This window comes from Galeopterus variegatus, unplaced genomic scaffold (genome assembly GCF_000696425.1).
Source record: "Galeopterus variegatus unplaced genomic scaffold, G_variegatus-3.0.2 Scaffold9372, whole genome shotgun sequence".
Lineage (NCBI taxonomy): Eukaryota > Metazoa > Chordata > Mammalia > Dermoptera > Cynocephalidae > Galeopterus > Galeopterus variegatus.
The window spans coordinates 19,521-41,438 of record NW_007735483.1 but is presented as its reverse complement, the minus strand read 5'-3'; the positions used below and the strand labels follow the sequence as shown (position 1 = coordinate 41,438).

Genomic DNA, 21,918 nt, shown 5'->3' with positions numbered 1-21,918 from the left:
ACCACCGGGCCGGCCCCACTATGCTAATTCTTAATCAACTAAAACCACATTACTTATATCATGATTCTATATAATAAAATATAACAATAAATCTCTATTACTGTTAAATGATTCTAAATTATAAACTAGCCTAAAACAAACCTGTTAATTTCAAAACGTGTATATATTTTTGTACTATTTTACCTATTTGTCTCTATAACGAAACCTTTTATTTCCCTGCCAATAGACTCCGGGAACAGCACAGGGGACAAAGTGAAAAGTTAAATGACCCTTCTTAAGTTTGTTAAAATACACTGCGTCATTTCAGTCCTGGAATGATATGTACTTGGTGAGTCAAGTAAAGCAATGGGAGTGGAGAAGGAACAAAGAAATCTGTAACTGGTTGTGATCAATTAGTTGTAAACACCACTGCACTCGGACCCACCGTCTCCCTAGGAGACATGGATTTATAAAAATTTAACACAATAACTTCAATCCACACGCACAAGAGCATGATCACAACTATAGAGCTAGTTATTCTAAAATTATGGGTCAATGCACACACCACTAACAGGAAAGATCAACAACAAAATTAAATCAAACCAACCCATACTGGGAACATGCATCAAAAACACCTTTAGTACTGACAATGCCCTTTAAATAAACCAATTAATTCTGATACATATTTAACATGTCCCTTGAGAAACTCCAGGGCCCTTGGAATTCTCCAAAGCCATGCCAAGCCAAAAGGTTGGGCTTTTTTTTTTTGTCTTTTGTCTTTTTCCGTGTCCGGCAACGGATCGCAACCCTCAGTGTTGCCCCCATACCGGACCGGGGACCGGCAACGGGATCGCAACCCTCGGTGTTGCTCCCGCGCCTCGCTCAGCCAGTGAGCGGGAACCGGTCTGTATGTGGGATCCGAACCCTCGGGCGGGAGCGCCGCCGCGCTTCCCAAGCGGCGCACTATCCAGTGCGCCACCGGGCCGGCCCAAGGTTGGGCTTTTTAATTTTGGAAAGCTTTGTCAAGTAACCAAAGGTGAACAAACAGGAAATTCCATGGAGCCATGCCACACACGCGGGTTCCCCCTGCAGCCTAGCTGAACAAGGGGTGTCGCTCCTCAGGCTCCCAAGCCATTCCCTATAGCAGGATGGCTCTTGACAAAGAACCAAAATCTTTTTCTCTGAAGTATGTACCCTTTGGTGTCTTAGACCCACTGGTCTCACATGGACCAATTGTAGATCCTTCTTCACAAAATTGCCTCTCAATGATCTCAAGACAGCTTTCCCAGCTCCCAATCCAAGTTGCTTCCCCCTTCTCTTCTTCAATCTAAAAACTCCATTAAAAAATCCTTTTCTCTTTTTTAATTAAAATTTTTATTATTTTTCCAGAATAAAAATAAACACTAAATGTAGAAAATCTGGGAAGTACAGAAAAGTGTAGAGAAGAAAATAAAAACTGACTTCTACAGTCATAAGAGGGCAATATAAATCCTTATATCATATGCTTATTCCTTACCATATTTTTCTCCAAAGCACCTATCTCTACTGTGATTAAATACTTGGTTGAAAATTATTTGAATGACTGTCCCCTCCTCCATTTGGTTGAATGAGGCATGTAAGGATAGATGCCTGTCTCTGTGTCTCAGCACCTAACACAGAACGTAGTGAAGTGCGGGGGAGCAAAGAACATTTGTTGAATTAATAATCGACTAAATGGCCAACACAATCTTTGTATACAGATTTTAAAAGTATACAACTGGGATCATGGCTTAAATCTCTTTATATTCACCTTTTTTTTATTAAGCAATTTTATTCAACAATTTTTCCGAATTAAAGCATTTGCCATGTTATTCATCCAAAACAAAATTTCTTTTTTTTTGTCTTTTGTCTTTTTCCGTGTCCGGCAACGGATCGCAACCCTCAGTGTTGCCCCCGTACCGGACCGGGGACCGGCAACGGGATTGCAACCCTCAGCATTGCTCCCGCGCCTCGCTCAGCCAGTGAGCGGGAACCGGTCTGTATGTGGGATCCGAACCCTCGGGCGGGAGCGCCGCCGCGCTTCCCAAGCGGCGCACTTATCCAGTGCGCCACCGGGCCGGCCCCCAAAACAAAATTTCTAATGGCTACATACTATTCTATCATTTTGGTTGTCGCATAGTTTAACTTAACCACTTCCTTTTCTTGGACCTTGAGGTTTTTAGGTATTTACTTTTATAAGTAATGCCTATCCAGAATTTTTAACTTATCCCTGGTGTCTTTGGATACATTCATTTAAGTTGAAGAAGTGGGTCAAAATCGTATGGATGTTTTACCGCTTGGTGATACCTAAGATCCTTTCAGAAAACAAATCACTTGCATCCTCCCCTTTACCTCAGCTATCACAGACACTATTTGACAGGACAAAATAAGATCATTTTAGTTTAATTTTCGTTTCTTTTATAATTATTGAGGATGAATCCTTTCTCAACATTTATTATCCTTTACATACCTTCTTTGGTGAACTGCCTGTTTATGCTATTAGCCTTTTTTTTTTCTATTAATATTTTGAATTTTTTCTCATTGATTTGTAAATAAATGTTCTTTATAGATTAAGGCTAACTTTATTTTTATCTATTCAAATCTTTTGATCTTCTGTTGTTTCTTCCAAAGTTGTTTATACTTAGGATTCACATCTAGGGTGCTTGATCTCCAGGGAGGCATCCCAACTGCAAACTCAGAATTCACTTTATGAGAGCAAATCCACCTCTTTCTCTTCTTATGCTCTTCCCAAAGGGCTTTTACACCTTGTAGTGTACATCGACCCAGTCACAATCGGCCCAAGTACCCCCTGTCCCAAGGGGTAAGCCTCAGTAGCCAGGTTGGGAACCCTGGCCACGCCCCCCTCTCTGCCACCGCGGATTGGCCCAGCGGCAGATACCTGACAGCAGCTGGACCAATCAGACTCTCCTATCCTGGAATTAGATCCTAGGACTAAGATGTTCAGGTTTGCTGAGGACTTTCCTTCTGGAAAAAGAAGGCATGAACCTCAGGAATGGTCACATGGGCAGCCGTGCTTCTCCAATGGTTATGTGCACACAGATCATCTCGAGATCTCACTAAAACGCGGATTCTGATTCAGTAGTTCTGGGTGGGGCTGAATGCATTTCTAATGAGCTCCCAGGCGGTGGCCGTGGTCCTTGGTCCACCCGTTGAGCTGTGAGGCTCTAGCAAGCCCTGAAAGATGTCTAGCTTCTGGTTCGATCTCTTTCTGAGATCCACCTGCATCCCTGTCCGCAAATCTCCCTTATTTCCTATAGCCTTCTAGATAAAGTCTCCCTTTCACCTTAAACTATAGCCAAAGTAGGGGTCTGTTCTAGAGAAACGAAGCCCTAAGTAACAGAAAATTAGCCTGCACTGTACTGGGAATTTAAACAGAAGAAAATGAAACACCACGAGCAGAACAGAGCCTCCTCCCACACCCCACCCTTCCTTCCCACTCCTAGTGTTCCATTCATTTATTCCTCAGCTCTGCTGAGCACCTACTATGTGCCAGACACTGCTGTCAATGGATTTCTGTCCATTCTTCGCCTTCTCCTGGTCCAGTGGTTCTCAAACTTGATCATGTATCAAAGATTCTGATGCAGAGATCTGGGGTAACGTCAGGATATCTTTGTAGCTGCATTTTTAACAAGTTTTCCAGGTGGTTCTTTTGTGCACTTGAGTTTGGGATTTCGTGCTTGAATCCGTTTAACGGGGCAGTGATAGGTGTGTGGCTCTGAAGAGGGGCTCTTGGACCAGATTCCTTCTTGTCCCTTGCTGGCCCAGCTGCCACTGCTACAGTGCAACTGGACATAGGCATGTGTCCCTCTTTTGGCCCATGGGATTTGGAGTTTCTCAGGGAGCATTTCCTCCCGATAACGATAAGTTGCCCCTTTGTCTGTGGACATGGCTGAGAGAAGATCAGCCATGGTGCTTAACGCAGTAGCAGCTGTCTTGTGGCCATGAAGGGCAAGGGCAAAGAATAAAAGCTTATCACCAAGGACAGCACGAAGATGTAAAGAACGTTTGAGCTGCAGAACCAACCTCGGATCTGCCCTGCCTGTTCCTCTGGCGGTGAGGGACAATAGATGTCTTAACTGTTCTGCCCACTTTTAGTCTGACGTTAAGAGAAATGGAAGGCGTCTGAATCAACCCAACTGCTCACTGGCTGATTCAGATTCGCAGGACTCCACTCAGATCCACTGAGATATTGTCCCCAGGAGGAGGGGTCTGGATATCTATGTTTTTCACCAAAGCTTCAGGTGGTTCTTACAAACGTGTTTGAGAAACACTGCAATGAGGACTTTACTGAGGGTCAGTGGGTGCAGGGGTTAAGGGCACAGGTTCTGCATCCAGATTACCTGGCTTTGACACACAGTGCTGCCACTTTCTGTCTCTGTCATCTTGGACAAGTTACTTAACCCCATCTGTCCCTAGTTTCATTATTGGTAAAATGGGGATAATAATTATGAGTACCTAACTATGGCTGTGAAAAACTACTTCATCTAGAGTACTTAGAAAAGGGCATGGCACATAGTAAGCACTATATAAGAATTAGCTATTATTATTATTGCCAAATCCTTCTGGAAATCACTACAGTTTGTCTTAATAAATAACTCATGTGCTCAACAACTTTCAATGGCTCCCCAGCACCTTCAGAATAAAGGCCAGCACAGAAACATGGCTGCTACCACATACCTCCCCGTGTCATCCCCGTGTCATCTCCAGCCACTGTTTTCAGATCGTGCCCTGAACTTCCCCATCTCTAAACCACCATTAGGAAATGTCCTCTTCTTGCCATCCTCTTCCCAAAGGCTGAAGTATCTTTCAAGGGCTATTATACATTCAATCTTGTTCACAAGTTTTTTCCCTAGCTTTCCTAATTGGGACCAATGTGCTCTGTTAACTCTTTGTACCTTTAAGGCTGAGCTTGTCACAGACAGCTGGGCTTGTAAGTCTTGTGACTAAATACTCCTCCTCCCCGAGGGGCCTGGAATTCCCCAAGGGCAAGTGCCTCCATTATCTTAGCTCCAGCATCTGGCACACAACAATCCCAAAGCTACCTTCCCCGAGCCCTCATGATGGGGCAGACAGCATGCCTATGCTTTGTGCACATGAGCAAATTTAATCCTCACAGCTGCCCTGTCCTGCACTCATTCAGTGACTGTTTTATCGAGTGCCTATGAAGTGCCAGGCCTGGGTGCCTGGTGGCAGGAAAACAGACTGATTGGGCCCCTGCTTGCAGGGAGATTTACAGTCTAGTAAACTAGAAATTAAGCCCCTAATTTGGGGCTCCCAGGCCAGACTGAGCCTTTACATTATTTTTGAAGGCTTTCAAAATAATTTAGGTAGGCTGGGTCTTCCCTGTGTCAATGTCTTCTGGCCACAGACCACCAGGATACACCAGCAGGTGAATAAGTTTATTACTGCAGTGAGGGCAACTTCACCCTATAGAACCATGGAGCATCTCAGAAAGAGGGTGCTACGAAGAACTTATTATAGGGCCTGCACTGGAGGCTGCCAGGAAGTGGGAATAGTTCTATGATCTGGTATCTTCATAAATATTATCAAGAGGGACAGAAGACTAAAGGGAGACTAAAGCCTTAGAGGTAAAGAAGTAGCTGTCACTCAGATTATCTGGGGGAGGGGATGCCTGGTGCACTTGGTTAGTGTTTCTGTTTTGTCTGGCCTCAGACGTCATCATGTTTTTGTCCTGCTTCACCACGGTCACAGAGTGGCCTTGTCTGATGTTGGTGTTTTGTGAAACTTTGTGTTCAGCAGGATAACAGCATGGCCCACCTGTGAGAGCCAGCCCAGCTCCAAGCAGCAGCAAGACCTAGCTGAGGACAGTCACTGGCTACCAGGGGCTGCTTTTCTCTTTCTTAGCTCATTGGCCACAGGCCCTCCCCCTCTCCAGTGTCATGTCTGCTGCTGCAGACACTGCCATTGCCTGCTCCTGATCACATTAGAATTCACTTCTCTGGCTAATTAAAGACTGTCACCAAATAACTAATTAAAAACAACTGTCATCAATGCTAGGTGAGAAAACAGCAAGAAACTTAACTTCAGGGTAGGGAGAAGAGGAAATCAGGGCTGGCTTCTAGGTGGAGATGGCTTTCAACCTGGGACCTGAAGAGTAGGAACTAACCAGACATGACAGGATAGATCATTCTCAGACAAGTGATCAATTTAACTAATATTGACTGAGGGCTTGCCATGATCCAGGCTCTGTGATTACATTTAACATATGCCGTTTCATTTAATTTTCACAGCCCCCTGATTCAGTAAGTAAGTAATGGGAGCTAACAATGACAGCTTGAAGTGTCTCCCATGTAGAAGCCCACTGAAGCCTGGCTACAACTCCTGAGGTGAGCACGACCATCACTCCCATTTTACTGTTGGGGAAATGGAGACAAGAACATCGTGAGTTACCTGCTCAAGGTCACATGGTTAGCAAGTGGCGCAGCCAGGCAATTTGTCTTAGGACCCCAGACTCTTAACTCCCAAACCCTGTTTCCTTTCTATTTATTCTTGTCCCCACTTTAAAATGAGACACTGAGGCTCTTATAATCTGCCATGGTCACGTGGTTCCTAAGGCTCCTCTATGAAAGTTCTTAAATCAGATGCCAAACAACAGGCAACTTTCAGGACTAGCAGGCAGAGAATAAATTTTACTTTACATACAGCTATTGCTGGGCAGAGAGGAGACATATGAGCTGAATGAGAAAGGATTTGGCTTAAACAGGGACAAACAAATCTGGGAAACATCTAGATGAGGGTGTCTGTAGAGATCCACTGTGTTTGGGGGTCAGACTATGGCTTTGGGCAGTGAGTGACTCTTCAACCTGGCTGAGACCTGGAATCCCCTGGGAGCTTGTTAAAAATACAGATGCCTGAGTCTCAGCTCCAGAGACTCAGATTCAGGAGGTGCAGCCCAGGCACTGGTATCTTTAACAAGCTCCCTGGGGATCCTGGTGCACAGGCAGGTCTGGGAACTGCCAGCTAATGGAGCACTGAAGCTCAAATTTGGGAAGAGACAAGTCCAGAAAACCAGCCTCATCAGTGTAGAAGAGAAAAGAAAGAAGGATTCTGCTTGTTTAGCTGGCACAGAAGCAGGAATGATCAGGAGGAGAGGCTGAGTCAGGTGGAGACGAAACACATGCACACCTCACCATCCGCTCACACTGATAAAAGTGATTGCTCATTGAACCCAATTAATCCTTCCCAAGCCTTTTATATGGATTATCGCAGAATCCTCACCATAACCCAGTGATTGTTAGGTGTTGCTACCTCTTTTTACACATGAGGAATATTAAGCAAGAGAGAGAGTGAATGATTGGCCCACAGTCTGGGGCTGGTAGGTGACAGATCGGGATGCAAGCCTACAGTCTGGGGTTGGTAGGTGACAGATCAGGATGCAAGCCCACAGTCTGTTGCTGGAGCTTGTAGCTCCCTTCAGCACTGTGCAGGGGATGCCTCCCTGAGTTGGGTGCAAAGAGGACTCCAGGCCTGGCCTAAGCGTATGGGACGGTCAGCAAAACTCAGGCAGGGTAAGATCGAATGATCTTAGGGCAGTGGAAATGCTAAGAGGAGAATGAACATGTCTGAGCAAAGAATTAGGAAGACAAAAGAGGGGCAGTTATTTGCTTGGGGGGTCAGCTTCCCCAATGCATGGGGAATCTGAGCAGTCATTCATTCTCAACAAATAATGAGTGCCTTTGTGCCAAGTGCCTTTCTGGACTCAGGATCCAGTGGTGAACAAGACGGGTGCAGCCCATGACCTCATGGTGCTCACAGGTCAGTGATGGAGACAGCCTTTAACTTCGTTGCTTGAATAATCATTTAATTATGGGGACATGACCTGGTCTGGGAGAATAGCACCTGTGAGGTACAAAGAAGATGCCACTCTTTTCTCTTTGAGCAAATGCCTTTAAGCTCAGCTCGGACATATCCATAAGAATTAAGTCAGTTCCAGGCAGAAGGAATAACACAAACAAGGCTGTGAGCCTAGAGGAAATGTGGCTCATTCAAACAGAACAGAGGTCATCACGGTGGCAGCAATACAGGGGGGAGGGGATCATCCCAAGGTGAAGCCGGATCCTTCATGTGTAGATCTTCGTGAACCTCAAGGTCTTGAGGCTATGCTGGCGTCAGCCAGGCAAAGGTGGGAAAAGAATTTCAGGCAGAGGGAGCAGCATCAGCAAAGGCTCAGAACCCAGGAAGATGCACTGGGCACAAGTAAGGTGTGGCCTGGGAGCATCCCACACTGTGGGGCATCCGTTTTATATGCTTCACACCCAGGATGTGGGTTACTGTGACTTTGCTTTTGAGGACAGGAAACCAAACACTAAGTCTTCGGGGAGAAAGCCACGAGGGTAAGGGCCAAAACACATATGTACCAGGACTGTCCTGAACTTGTGGTGGGACCTTGGCCATGTCTCTTCCCCATGCGCAGCTTCACTTTGCCCAGCCGTAAGACACAAAGGTGGTACTAGGCCTATCTCTAAGGTGCTTTCTAGTTTTTACATTTTCTTGGTGACTTCCTTTAAGATGAGAATTAAGGTAAATGAAGGAGAAAGTGGGAAGATCTCAAGATACTTTTATTAAGGTTTGTGAGGTGATCAGTTTATTTTATTTCAATGTTTTAAAAACTCAGTAGGCTGGCCGGTTAGCTCAGTTGGTTAGAGCACAGCCTTACAACACCAAGGTCACGGGTTTGGATCCTTGTACTGGCCAGCTGCCCAAAAAACAAAACAAAAGCAAAACAAAAAATCCTGACAAATTATATTAAAAACTCAATAGAAACATTATTTTGGATGCATTAAGAAAAAAACCCACAAAACTTTGCTTATTGCCAAAAAATTCAAATATCACGCCAGTATGTAATTCACAAGGTGAAAGTTGGTTCCCCACTTCATATGTTCCTCACTCCTCAGCTTGTTTAACTATGTGGTAAACGTTCTCTGAGAAGAAGCTGGAAGCAGCTTGTGGGTTCAGTCAGACTCATAGATGTATTCTGTTTGGCCAACAAAGTTTTAAAATTTGGGAAATTTCATATTTTTCAGTATCTCTGAAAAACCCAAATATCTAATTGGTTGGTTCCAAAGAGCGGCTGCACTTTGAGCTGAGTCATGCATGATCTCTCCACTTTACCACAGTCCCCACTGCTCCCTAATACCTCCTGCACAGCCTACTGCTCTCATTTACATTACCTGCCTCATCTGTGTTCTAGAAGCTTTCCTTGAACATAATACTATATAACATGTATGCATATGTATTTTTTACACTTACCTTGAGAATCTTTCTATATCTGTACATAGATCTAGCTCCCTTTTCCCAGTCTTGGTCATATTCCATTGTCCAAATCTTTGATATTTATTTAATTTCCTCTCAGCATATAAATACTCCATTTTCTCTTTTGTATATTGTGTAAATGAATATCCTTGTTCAATTGTTTATGAAGTTTTACAGGATAAATATCCAGAAGTAGACTTATTGGGTAAATGTTTAGGTACATTTTAAAATGGAGAGATTTAAAATTTTAAATTTGAAGGATATCACAAAATTACCCAGGTAATACAAATTTACATCCCCAGAAAAGGAAAGCAGTTTCCTTTCCCCAAGCCTTGTTTTGATTTGCATTTCTTTAATTATGAAGGTGATGGAGCATCTTTTTAAGTTTAGTAGTCTCTTATATATCATCTATTGCCCTTCATTGACTTTTCCATTTTGCGCTTTTTCTTTGTTTTTACTGGCTTTAGGAGTTCTTTGTTTCTGAGGGATATTAGGCCTTAGTCATATATGAGGGACCTTCAAAGTTAACCTTCCCATAAACTTTTTGAAGCACCCTCATATGCTGCAAATTTTTTTCTCAAGTTGTTTGTCATTAGATTTTATTTATACTTTGTTTTTTACTTTGGAAAAATTGTAACTTTATTTGCAATCACAGTTATGATTCTTTTCCTTTGGGTGTGGGTATGATCTATAACCTGACTTCTCTAGTAGGCATATTAATGTATTTTTTAAAATTTAAATTCTAACACTTTTAGCTAAGGAATACATTCTCCATTTCCCCAAAGGACACAGCACTGTCTGTACTGTCTCATATATGGGTTACTTCATACTTATAAAGTTATCTGTCTGGCCTCTGAACACAGATTAAGTAGGTACAGGGATGTGTATATGATATTTACTCTAGAACTCTTATGGTTTCATTATGCACTTTTAAATTTTTGATCCATCTGTAATTTTTTTTTGGTGGAGTGAATAGATACCACTGAGAACAATGATGGATATTCTGTTTTCCTGGTTGGCAGCACAAAGGAAAAGAGACATCAATGTCTGTTTGTAGATTTTTTAAAAACCAATTTTTTTTTTTGTCCTTTTATACAAGTAATGCAAACTCAGGGATGGCAAACATACTTTCACCACCCAAAACAAACATCTTTTTATTTTTCTTTATTGCAGTGTATTTTCTGCAAGTATTTTTTTCCTAGTGTATAGATTTTTGTTTCAGAAACCTGTTTTTTTGTCTGTTTGTTTGGTTTAACATGTGACAAAATTTATAACTGCTAGCACTTAACGTTTTAACCTAGCAGCTCCCAAACCTGGCTGGACAGCTGGCTTCCCAGTGGAGCTTGTTAAAAATAATGAATTGGTAACCCCAGGGGGTGGGCTCTGGGAATCCATATTTTTAACAAGTCCCATGCAAGTGTTTGGGATATAGCCAGGCCAACTTTAACCAACCCCCCTGTCCCCCAGCTGTACCTGTGATTGTCTGGGTCTCTGAAGTGATGGTTCTGGTGGTGGTCTGAGTCTGGGTGGCAGGCACGGTTTCCTCTGATACAAACTGGACCGTGCTGGGGGTTGTCCCGGAGGTGCTGGTCAGCTGGCAGCCGCTTTGCTTGTGAGCTACAAAGGTGTCCAGGTTGTTAAACTGCTGTTTGCAGATGCCGCAGATGTGGATGTCAGGAGTCAGCTCCACCAACACCGTTGTGCCACCTGGAACTCCACGGGACAAAGGGAAAGTTACAGATTAATTCCAAACAGCTTTAAATTACAATGCAAACCAGATTCATGGTAGGAAAAAAAGACATGGTGGCGGATATAGCTAGTTGGCAGCCCAATATCCATTTCCACTCCCCTCTTCTTTCTTGCAAACAGAATCCCAATTCTGTCCTAGCAGCAAGGTACCTGGATCCAAGTGATGGCATATAATGCATTGTTGTCCATGGGACACTAGTGGCATTTTTTGCAAGAAAGTTCTGCAGGGCTGCTCTGTACTTTGCAGGACCAGCAGCCATCTCCTACCCCAACTAAAAGGTCATTATGAAAACCAATCATCCCACATTTCTAAACACCCTCCTTCCCACTGTGAGAACCACTAGCCTAAATAATCTTGGCCCCCTACATATTTGTGCAGTCCTCCAGCACACTACTGGGAGGAATTTCTGGAAAAAGTTTGGCAACCATGATAAAATGGGAGCAGATGTGGCCAGCACTGTTCTGCTATTCTTCTGATCTTGAATGCAGATATGATACCAGGGTCTTCTGCAGCTATCTTGTAACTATGAATAAAATGCTAAGATCCCTGTAGATTCTGACCCTTACTTCACTGATCCCCATTCAACTCTGGAATCAACCAATTCTAGACTTCACATTAGATCAGTATAATATGGGTTTCTGTTGCTTAAAGCCAAATTTCATTACTAACTGGAAGGGACATAATTTCTCAAAAGTAATGGTACCAAGAGTTAATAGTGGTTAATATCTGCAAAGCACTTAGCATAGTGCCTGGCACTATATTTGAAGGTACTATATAAATGTTTGTTAAAGAAATAGAATTAATTAATGTCTTTAACTAATATGACTACCTTAATTCTTAAAAATTTTCTCTGCTTTATTGTAAGAAAACACATTGCTGTGGGTCAAACATGTCCCCCAAAACTTCATGTATTAGAAATTTAATCTCCACTGTAAAAATGTTAAGAGGGTGGGAAATCCAATCACGGTATTTGAACAGTGGGGCTTTTAAGAGTGATTGGATTGTGAAGACTGTGCCCTTGTGGGTGGATTGTTCCATTCATGAAGTCATGGGTGTGGTTCTGATGGCTTTGCAAGGAGAGCCAGTGAGGAGTTAGCTCTCTTGCTCAGCCCATTTTCACCATGTGACACCTTGGTTGTCATGGGACTCTGTAGAGTCCCACTAAGAAAGCCCTTATCAGATGCATCCCTCTGGACTGTGGACTTCCCAGCCTCCCAACTATAAGAAATAAATTTTGTTTTCTTACAAATTACCCAGTTTCAGGTACTCAGCTATAAACAACAGAAATGTACTAATACACTCATGTTTATAACAGAAAATTTGAAAGAAACATATGAAGAAGTAGGGGGGGTGAAATCACTCACAATCTTTTCACCTATGTCTCCCATGAACATTACAGAATATTTTTTCCATTCATTTTCTTTACACTTAAAAATTGCATAAGATCATAATATATTGTAAAACCAGTCTTTCTCCTACATAATATTGCATAAGCATTGTGCTATATATCATTAAAACCTCTTTATATAAATATAGTTATTTAATGGCAACACATTATCGCCTAGTATCCATGGGTCATAATCTCAGCAACAATAAGATATTTACATTATTTCCAATTTTTCCCAACTTAAATACTATGAGACCTTTGTACTATATATAGTTGGTGTCCAGGTATCATAATTTTCTTAAAATTTATAAATTTTCTAATCTTATAAGATGTTTACATTATGTCCAATTTTCCTCAGGTCTAAGACAAGAAATCTCTGTGTGCAAATACAATTTGCTTGAATTGCTAAGGAGAGAGACTCTGGGCTGTTTTGTAAGCCATGTTGCAGAGGGCTCTATGCACTTAAGTGCTTTGAAATAATGGATGGAAGGGGTGAAACCTTTTCTTTCTTGGAGCATGCCTCCCTGTAGCAACTGAGGTACTTGTGGGACTAACAGAGAAACAAGGAACCAAGAAATGAAGTGACTTGCACTGCTGAGGATTTCTTAATGATGAAACAGAACTGATACCCAAGATGAACAGTTTTAATACAAGTAATGTCACTGGTTTGTGTAAAGTGCACAAGTAATGACCTAGACCTTCATTAGAATTCTGACACCGTCACCCACCGACAGTGACTTTGGGCTTGAATTTTCTCATCTGTAAAATAGGGAGAAGTGAGGTTTCTATTTTATGGGGTTGTGTGGATTAAATGAGATGGTGCTTGTAAAAGGACAGTAATAACTGGTGGGGTTATTAATGATGTACCCTATTTAAACACGGACAAATCTGAGCCCCACCTACGAGATACTGAGTCATGATGGGGTGGGGTGGAGAGGCTGGGGTTTAGGGCAATCCGTGCTTTTCACACGTAATTTAAGGAATACCCAGCCAAATTTGAGAGCCAATGTCTCCAAAATTGTTAACATCATCAGCTAACAAGCTGAGCACTCACTATGTGCAGGTGTCTGCAACCCCCCGTGCCAGGGGTTCTCAAACTTCATGTGCATCAGAATCGCCCAGGCAGCTAGTAAGGATGGCAGATTCCTCAGCCCCACCCCCGAGACCTGATGGGTGAGGCCCGGGACACGCTCGCGCTCCCAGGTGGCTGGTTTGAGCTCAGTCCCTGGACCTCACTTTCGGAAACGATGCATCGGGAGAAACCAGGGACTTGAAAAAAGCTGATGTCCTCACCAGGAAAATAAAAATGAACCCCAAATTCAAAGAAAACAACCACGGCCTCGTTTCCCATTCAGATCTCCACCTTCAATTTAGGAAAGGCTTTGCAATGAGCCGGCAAGACCTCGTGAGATCCTCCAGTCCCGAGCCTCCAGTTCTGAACCACCGAGACAGAAGTTTTCCCATCAGTGTTACCCCGGTTACCCCAGATTTCCCCCTCACCCCGCCCCAAACTCCGCCAGGCGGCGCGGGAATGCTCCGAGCGGGTGGCGATTGTCTGAACAGCGTGCCCTCCCCCACCGTTCCCTTCCAAGGGGTCTCGCCAGGCTGGAGAGCGCCCCCAGCCTTGCTCCGGGTCGGGCGCGCCCCCACCCTAGGCCCACTCCGGCGCCCCCTGCACCGCGCGCCCGCCGCGGTCCTCGAGACGCCGGCTCGGGGCCGTCACCCCGATTTCGGGGCCCCGGGCCTGCTGGCTGCGTCGCAGACGTGCTTGGGCCCGGGCCCCGGAGCGCGCACTGGGCCCCGGAGCGCGCACTGCGCCCGGAAAAGCACTTACTTTGCACCGAGCCCGGGAAGCTCTCGCCCTCGCTGCTAGCGTTCATGGCCGCAGACTGGGAGGTCCCCGGCCGGCCAGGGTGCCAGGGTGGGGGGCGCTGATCTACATGGTGCAAGGACTTTTCCTTTTATTTTTCCACACCCCCCAGCCTGCCTTCTCCCAACTCTGCGAGGCGGGGAGGACGGATGTAAAGCAAGCTGCACTTCCGCTGCCTAGAGGGCGCTGGCCGGGCCCGGCCGCCCCAACCTGGCTTTGCAGCAGCGGCTCCCAGGGGAAGCGGCGGGCGAATCCCGATGCCCGGGCCGCGCGGCCCCGGGCCAGAGGAATCCCCCCGGGGATCTGGGTGGCTACGCGCGTCCCGGCCGCTGGGCGACCCTGGGCAGCGAGAGATGCGTCCCCCCGGGCCGCCCCAAGCCCGCACCCCTGCGGTTGTCGGCGGACGCAAGTGGCCTCCCCAGCTCGGGGCGCCTATGCACCTGCCGCCCCGGTCGTCCGGTCCCCAAAGCAGCGGTGCAGCAGCGTGGCTCCCGGGACGCCTAGGTGGTTTTCAGAGACCCACGCCCGGCGGCAGGTGGGGGGTAGGGAGGTGGGGTGGGTTTGCGGGGCGCTGCGGGCCTGGGAGAAACCCCGGGTGAGCATCAGCGCTGGGCAAATCAGCAGAGCGCTGGGCGGGTCCCCTGCCCAGCTGGTGAAATAAAGACGACCGCGATGATGTGGATGATAAGAGTAAGAACTGGGATCATAACGCTGAAGGGTTCCCTACTCCAGGGGGACTCTAACTTGACCGCGCATCACAGTCGCCCGGGGAGCTTGTTAGAACGCAGACTGCTGCTTCCCCGTCCCACACGTTTCTGATTCAGTAGGTCTGGGGAGAGGACCGAGAATGAGCACTTCTAAGTTTCTAGGTGATGTCTGATGCTGGTGAGTGTCCACACTCTGAGGACACTGCCCTCTCTGACCTGTCCCCGCTCTCTCGACCTCATCTCTTACCACTCTCTCCCCCTCCCTCCTGCTGCAGCCCTCTCCAGCCTCAAGGCATTCGCATTTAACTGTTCCCTGTGGGTCCACCGGCCACCTCCCTAACCGCTGCAGGTCTTGGTTCAAATTCATTCATCCTTGCCTATTTTAATAAGGCAATTCTCTCTTCCCCCACCCCACCGCTCCCTGTCTCCCTGCTGTCTACTTTATCTTTCTTCTTAGAACTTATTACATATAACGTGGTGTATCTCGAGTATCTCTTTCTGTCTGTCTATGTATATGTACATTTATCGACATAGATATAATTTACTTATATATTATCTGTTTCCTTCTTCCCCTTACTTTAAGTCCCCATGAAAGAGAGGATTTTAAAGAATATCTCTTTGCTTCACTGATGTATGCCCAGTGAGTTGACTCTCAGTAAATATGGCTTGTATAACTAATGGAATTTTCCCTGCTGCTTCCTTTAAGGGTTTGCAACTATTTATTCTTAAGTTGTTTGCAGCGTGCCAGACTCTCTGCTAGCCCCTGGAGGTACACTGGGGATCCACACAGATACAGTGCCTGCTCTAACAGGACTTGACTAGTGGCTAGGGAGGCCGTCAACACGAAATAATCAAATCAGCAGTGTAATTTCTTGATCTCTGAAGATCAAGGTCTCAGAAGACCATAAAACAGGGATGTGCCAGTGGTTGCAGAGTGCTCAAAGGCCTCCCTGAGCAGGTAATATTTAAACAGAGAGCTGGGGAGGAGGCAGCCACAGGAGGATGGGGTGGGGGCAATTGCAGCCTGAGGAACTGGTGGAAGCAGGAGCCCTGAGGCAGAAGCCAGGTAGATGCAACTGGCTGTTGCCCCCCAGTCCTGCGCATATCTTCCACTCTCCCCCTGCATCTCTCTCCCTCCACTCTCCCCCCTGCACTCTGGCCAGCTGCACCGGCTCCTTGCTGTTGCTCAAACAAGCTGGGCTTTTCCTGACTCTGCATCTGTTCCTCCTTCTGCCTGGATTGCTTTTCCCTGGTCCTTGCAGGACTACCTTCTGCAGTCATCCAGGGTCAAGTGTAATATCACCTTCCCAGAGAGATCTTTCCTGTCTCTTATCTAACATGCTTACTGCCCCCAGGACTCTATCACATCACCTTCATTATACCCATCCAACAGGGCACTACAGATTAGGGCAGTATTTATTTTTCATTGTCTGATGAATAAACATTCATATGTGCCCACCTGGGGAACTCCCACCCAGATCAGGATACAGAACATGTCCAGCCCCTGGCTGGCTTTCTCATGCCCCTTCCTGGTCAGTGCTACTCCACCTCCCCAACCCCACAGAGGAACCCACTACTTTAACTTCTGAAGTCACAAATTCCTTTTGTTGAGAGCGGTATTTTTCATATTTCCCTGAAAGAGAAGAAGCATCTTTTTGGAGGGCTTGCTAAAGACGAAGTCTTGGGGCCAAACTTGACTTAGTGCATCAGAATTTCCTGGGCAAGACCTGGTAATTTGCGTATGTCTCACAAGTGCCCAAGATAATTCTTTTTTGTTTTGTTTTTTTTGGTGGCTGGCCGGTTGAACCCTCGACCTTGCTGTTACACCAACTACCCAGGTAATTCTTATCGTGATGTAAATCTGGGCCTTAGTGTTTTGGTGGTTAAGTTCATAGGTCCTGGAGTTAGGCTAGGCCACTGCCATACAAATCCTGGAACTGCTATAATGAATTTATATGGGTGACCTAAGATAGGACATTCAACTGCTCTGTGTCTCAGTTTTTTTGTAAATTGGACATAGCATTGGCACCTACTTCATTAAGTTGCTTTGCAGAAGAAGCCAGTTAATGTGTGTAAAGTGCTTAGAATGATGTTTGACTCATATAACCGGGCAACAAATCCTAACTATTATTATTATTTTTTATGTATACTTTGTTATTATCTGTGTCCCCACCAGACTGTAAGCTCCAGAAGGGCATGTACCTGGCCTATTTTATTTACCCTGTGTCCCTGGGGTTTAGAAAAGGAGCTGGCACACAGGGACCCTCAATACATTTTTTGGGGCTGGCCAGTTAGCTCAGTTGGTTAGAGCACAGTTTTGTAACACCAAAGTCAAGGGTTTGGATCCCTCTACTGGCCAGCCACAAATATATATATATATATTTATTATATATATTATTAATACATATATTATAATAATATTATATATATATATATATTTATATAAAATATGTATATTTTTAAGCGAAGCATAATTGATTATACATATGTTGGGGTTATAGCATTGACTCCCATCACCTGTGTACAACATGTATTGATCAAATCAATATTATTAGCATATTCATTATTACAAATTATAATTATTCTTTATGACCCTTACCCAATCTCTCCCCAACCCAATTTAAAAAAATACATTTGTGGGCCGGCCCGGTGGCGCACTGGAGAGTGCGCCGCTTGGGAGCACGGCGGCGCTCCCGCCGAGGGTTTGGATCCCATGTGGAGACCGGTTCCCGCTCACTGGCTGAGCACGGTGCGGGCGCGACGCCGAGGGTTGTGATCCTGTTGCCGGTCCCCGGTGTGGGCGCGACACCGAGGGTTGCAATACCGTTACTGGTCAGTAAAAAAGACAAAAAGGAAAAAAAAATACATTTGTGTTTTTGTTGTGGAATGAATTCATGCATGTTGTTAGTCTTTTTTCTGGTTTTAAAATGTCCTTTTTCATTTCTTTTTTTTTCTCTCTATACTTGTCTTTCTTTCTTTCTGTACTTGTCCCTTCCTTCCTCCCTCCCTCCCTCCCTACCTCTCTCCCTCCTTCCCTCCCTCCCTTCCTTCCTTCTTTCCTTCCTTCCTCTCTCTGTATCTTTCTTTCTTTCTTTGGCAGCTGGTTGGTTCAGGCATCCAAACCCTTGACCTTGGTCTTATAACACCATGCTCTAACCAACTGAGCTAACTGGCCAGGCCTCTATACTTGTTTGTTTGTTTGTTTTCTTATTACAAGACAATTATAAGTTCTTGGTTAGAAATTTGGAAAAAAAATTTGGAAAAAAAAATAGAAAAATATAGAACAAAACAAAACCTACTTATAGTATACTACCCAGAAATAATATTTCAGTTGATTAATATACCTAAAGTCTTTTTTTGTGTGTTTATGTATATGTAAGCATAGATACACACAAATTGTATTCATTCATTTTATAAACATGACATTAAACTTACACGCTTTTAACCTCCTTTTCTGTATATATTATGATCATTATTTTTAAAAAATGTAAAATAGTACATGATTACCTGAGATCCCACCAACCAGAGATTTATATCTTTACATTTTTATATACTGTATATCTTTCTAGACACTTTATATAGAAATAGATTGAACCACACGAAATGCTATTTGTCCAATTTTTTTTTCCTTTTTGTCTTTTTTCGTGACCGGTAATGGGATCGCAACCCTCGGTGTCGCGCCCGTACTGTGACCGGCAACGGGATCGCAACCCTCAGTGTCGCGCCCGCACCGTGCTCAACCAGTGAGCAGACCGGTCTCTATATGGGATCTGAACCCTCGGCAGGAGCGCCGCCATGCTCCCAAGCGCTGCACTCTACCGAGTGCGCCACTGGGCAGGCCCTATTTGTCCAATTTTTACTTAAAATGATAATTTTTATGGTTCAAATAAATATATATTCACAATATTAATGTTATACTTCTGATGAGATTGTTGATTGTGTACCCAACGTTTGTTCAAATTTTCTTAGTAACAGAATTTTGTAGCTGAGAACATGATGTGTTAGTCCGTTTCTGCTGCTTATAACAGAAATACCTGAAACCGGGTAATTCATAAGAAAACAAAATTTATTGCTTACAGTTTTGGAGGCTGTGAAGTCCAAAGTCCAGGGAACACATCTGATGAGGGCGTTGGTGGTGGTGACAGTGACGCAGGGGTTTCACATGGCAGAATATGGCAGAGCAAAGAGAGAGACCAACCTCCTTATTCACTCTCCTTTTAAAGCCAGCAGAACCACTCCATTATTTCAAGAATGGATCAATCCATTCACGAAGGCACCGTCCTCATAATCCAATCACTTCTTCAAGGCCCTACCAATTCAATTGCCATAATAGGATTTCCCACCCTCAACAGTTACTGTGGAGATTAAGTTTTGGGGGGACATTCAATCCAAGGGACATGACCTCCTGCAAAAAGACTTTTCTCAGCTCCCTTGTAGCTAGGCATAGCTACATGACTAAATTCTGACAATGTTAATGAAATGTGATGTAACTTCTGGAAAACCTACTAATAATAACAGTTGGCTTATGCCATTTGCCCTTTCTTCTTTATCTCTTCCTCCCTTCCTTGTTTGGGACGAGGATGTGATGTCTGGAGCTAGAGCTGCCATTTTGGACTATGGGAATGAGGCTATATACTCTAGGTATGGCAGAACTCTAAGTAAGCTGTAACTAGCACAGGTTTCTAACTTCTCTGTGGAGCTGCCACCTAGATTGCCTATTCTGGACTTTATTTCCATGAGAAATGCACTTGTATCTTGTTTTAGCTACTGTTATTTGGGGGTTTTCTTTCACATGCAGCAGGATCAAATCCTAATCTAACACAATACTAGGCATACTATTTCACAATTGGCTTTTGATTTTTAAGGGTTTTCACAATTTGGTGGGTACATTAGAAATCACCTGGGAAGTTTTTAAATACAGTAGTCCCTCCACCCCCCATCCACAAAGGATAGGTTCCAAGAATCCCAGGGAGTGCCTGAAACCATGAATAGTACTGAACCCTATATATACTAAGTTTGTTCCTATACATATATACCTATGATAAAGTTTAATTTATAAATTAGGCATAGTAAGAGATTAACAACAATAACTAATAATAAAGTGGAACCATCATAACTATATGCCAGCATCACTACTCTGGCACTTTGGGGCCATTATGGAGAAAAATAAGGGTGACTTGAACTCGGGCATCGCCATACTGTGACAGTTGATCTGATAACCCACTTGGCTACTAACTGATGAATGAATGGGTAGTGTATACAGTGTGAATTCACTGGACAAAGGAATGATTCATGTCCAGGATGGGACAGAACTGAGAGGCCTGAGATTTCAGAACAGCACGAAACTTAAAACTTACGACTTGTTTATTTCTGAAATTTTTCACTCAATATTTTCAGACCTCAGAACCGCAGATAACTGAAACCACAGAAAGCAAAAATGCAGATAAGGTGGTGGGGGGTCAGTCTACTGAATACAGATGCCCCCACTCCATTTGTGGAGACTTTCCTTTAGAAGGGTTGAGGTGAGGTCTGGCCATGTACATTTGACAAGCTTCCTGGATCAGTCAGATGCTCTGGGTATTTGCAAACTTCTGCTCCCCATTGTTAGTTTTCATGGCTACATAATACTTAGGAGTGGCTATTTAGCTCAGTTGGTTGGGGTGCAGCCTTATAACACCGAGGTCACAGTTCAGATCTCCATACCAGCCAGCAGCCAAAGGAAAAAAAAAAGGTTACATAATATTTTATTACAGGGTGGTACAATAGTTTATTTGATATGTTACTGGATGCTTGTTAATGGTTTTTTGGATATCACAAGTAATATACCACAATAGCTTTTTTAGTGGCCCATGTGAACACACTGTCTCTCTATGCCAACCATCCTGAGCAGAGCTGCCAGGCATTTCCACACCATTTGGAAGGGCTTTTTCTTCCTTTCCCCTTTTCAGATCGTTTTCTCAACATGAGTTCCTCCAGATCCATTTCTCAGTAAGGATAACTTTTCTTGAAAAGTGAACAGCCTTCGTTTGACTAGAATGCTCAGGATTTCTTCTGTTCTTAAGTTTCTGATCCCTTCTCATTTAAGAGATAAAATATAATATAGAAATGGCAAATGTCCTTTGAGTTACAAACATCCTGATAATCCTACTCCATGTTCTAAATCTAGAAACTAAAATAAGCTTGAATATGTTGCCAATGCTTAAAAGTTGATGGGTTTTCATAAAAATTGGGATTTACAGCTTTTTTCAAAAGTGGAAAGATCTGGCAAATCTAGGTCTCCGCTGTCCTCAGGCCTGAAAAGCTTTTCCTTTGGATGAAACCCACCCTTCCCAATTTTCCTCAGTCTCAACTCCTTCCTATCAAGGCTGAGTATTAGTTCTCATAGTTCATTCCCATTGAGGCATGTGTTTCAATTTATCCAAAATTTCCAATATTTTTTCTGACAGAAAAAGGGATTTCTCCCTTCCCAAAGGTGTAATATTTCTGTTAACTACATTCTCTACTAAGGAATTACCTACATTACATACACTATGTCATTTTATCCTCAGAACAACACAGAGAGGTAAACATCATTTTCACTGTTTTACAAATGTCGAAACTTAGTCTTATAAAGCTTAAATAAATTTCCTCCAGCCAAAATTCCAATAAAGAAATATGCCAGTTAAGAATCTTTGAGAGCAAGTCCCAGAAACCAGTAGAAGAACAGAGATTTTCATAGAGTTTCAAAATCAATTTTTCTTGCTTATATAATTTCTGGCAGGAGACTTCCAGATACTTTCTTAAATTATGAAGAAAATACAGTTTTTTTTTTCCTGGTAATATTGATCATTCCAGATTAATGAGGACATAGTGATGGAATTAATTACCATAAATTTTGTGAGCAAATACCTTCTTCTTTTAATAAAATAGTTTG

The 21,918-nt window shown here is 43.9% G+C and overlaps 1 protein-coding gene across 2 annotated transcripts in view; it reads right to left on the bottom strand.

The window, feature by feature from the left end:
• Positions 1 to 14,822, bottom strand: part of ZFP64 (ZFP64 zinc finger protein) — a 34,775-nt gene extending 19,953 nt beyond the window's left edge. The window contains exons 1-2 of one of the 2 annotated variants that reach the window (XM_008593588.1): positions 14,263 to 14,822; positions 10,765 to 11,004 (exon numbers count right to left, since the gene is read on the bottom strand). In XM_008593588.1, the coding sequence (XP_008591810.1) occupies positions 10,765 to 11,004; positions 14,263 to 14,308 (286 nt within the window). In that variant the 5' untranslated portion in view covers positions 14,309 to 14,822. The remainder of the gene's footprint in view (positions 1 to 10,764; positions 11,005 to 14,262) is intronic. The other variant, XM_008593589.1, reaches the window with a different exon arrangement.
• Positions 14,823 to 21,918: the final 7,096 nt, after the last annotated feature.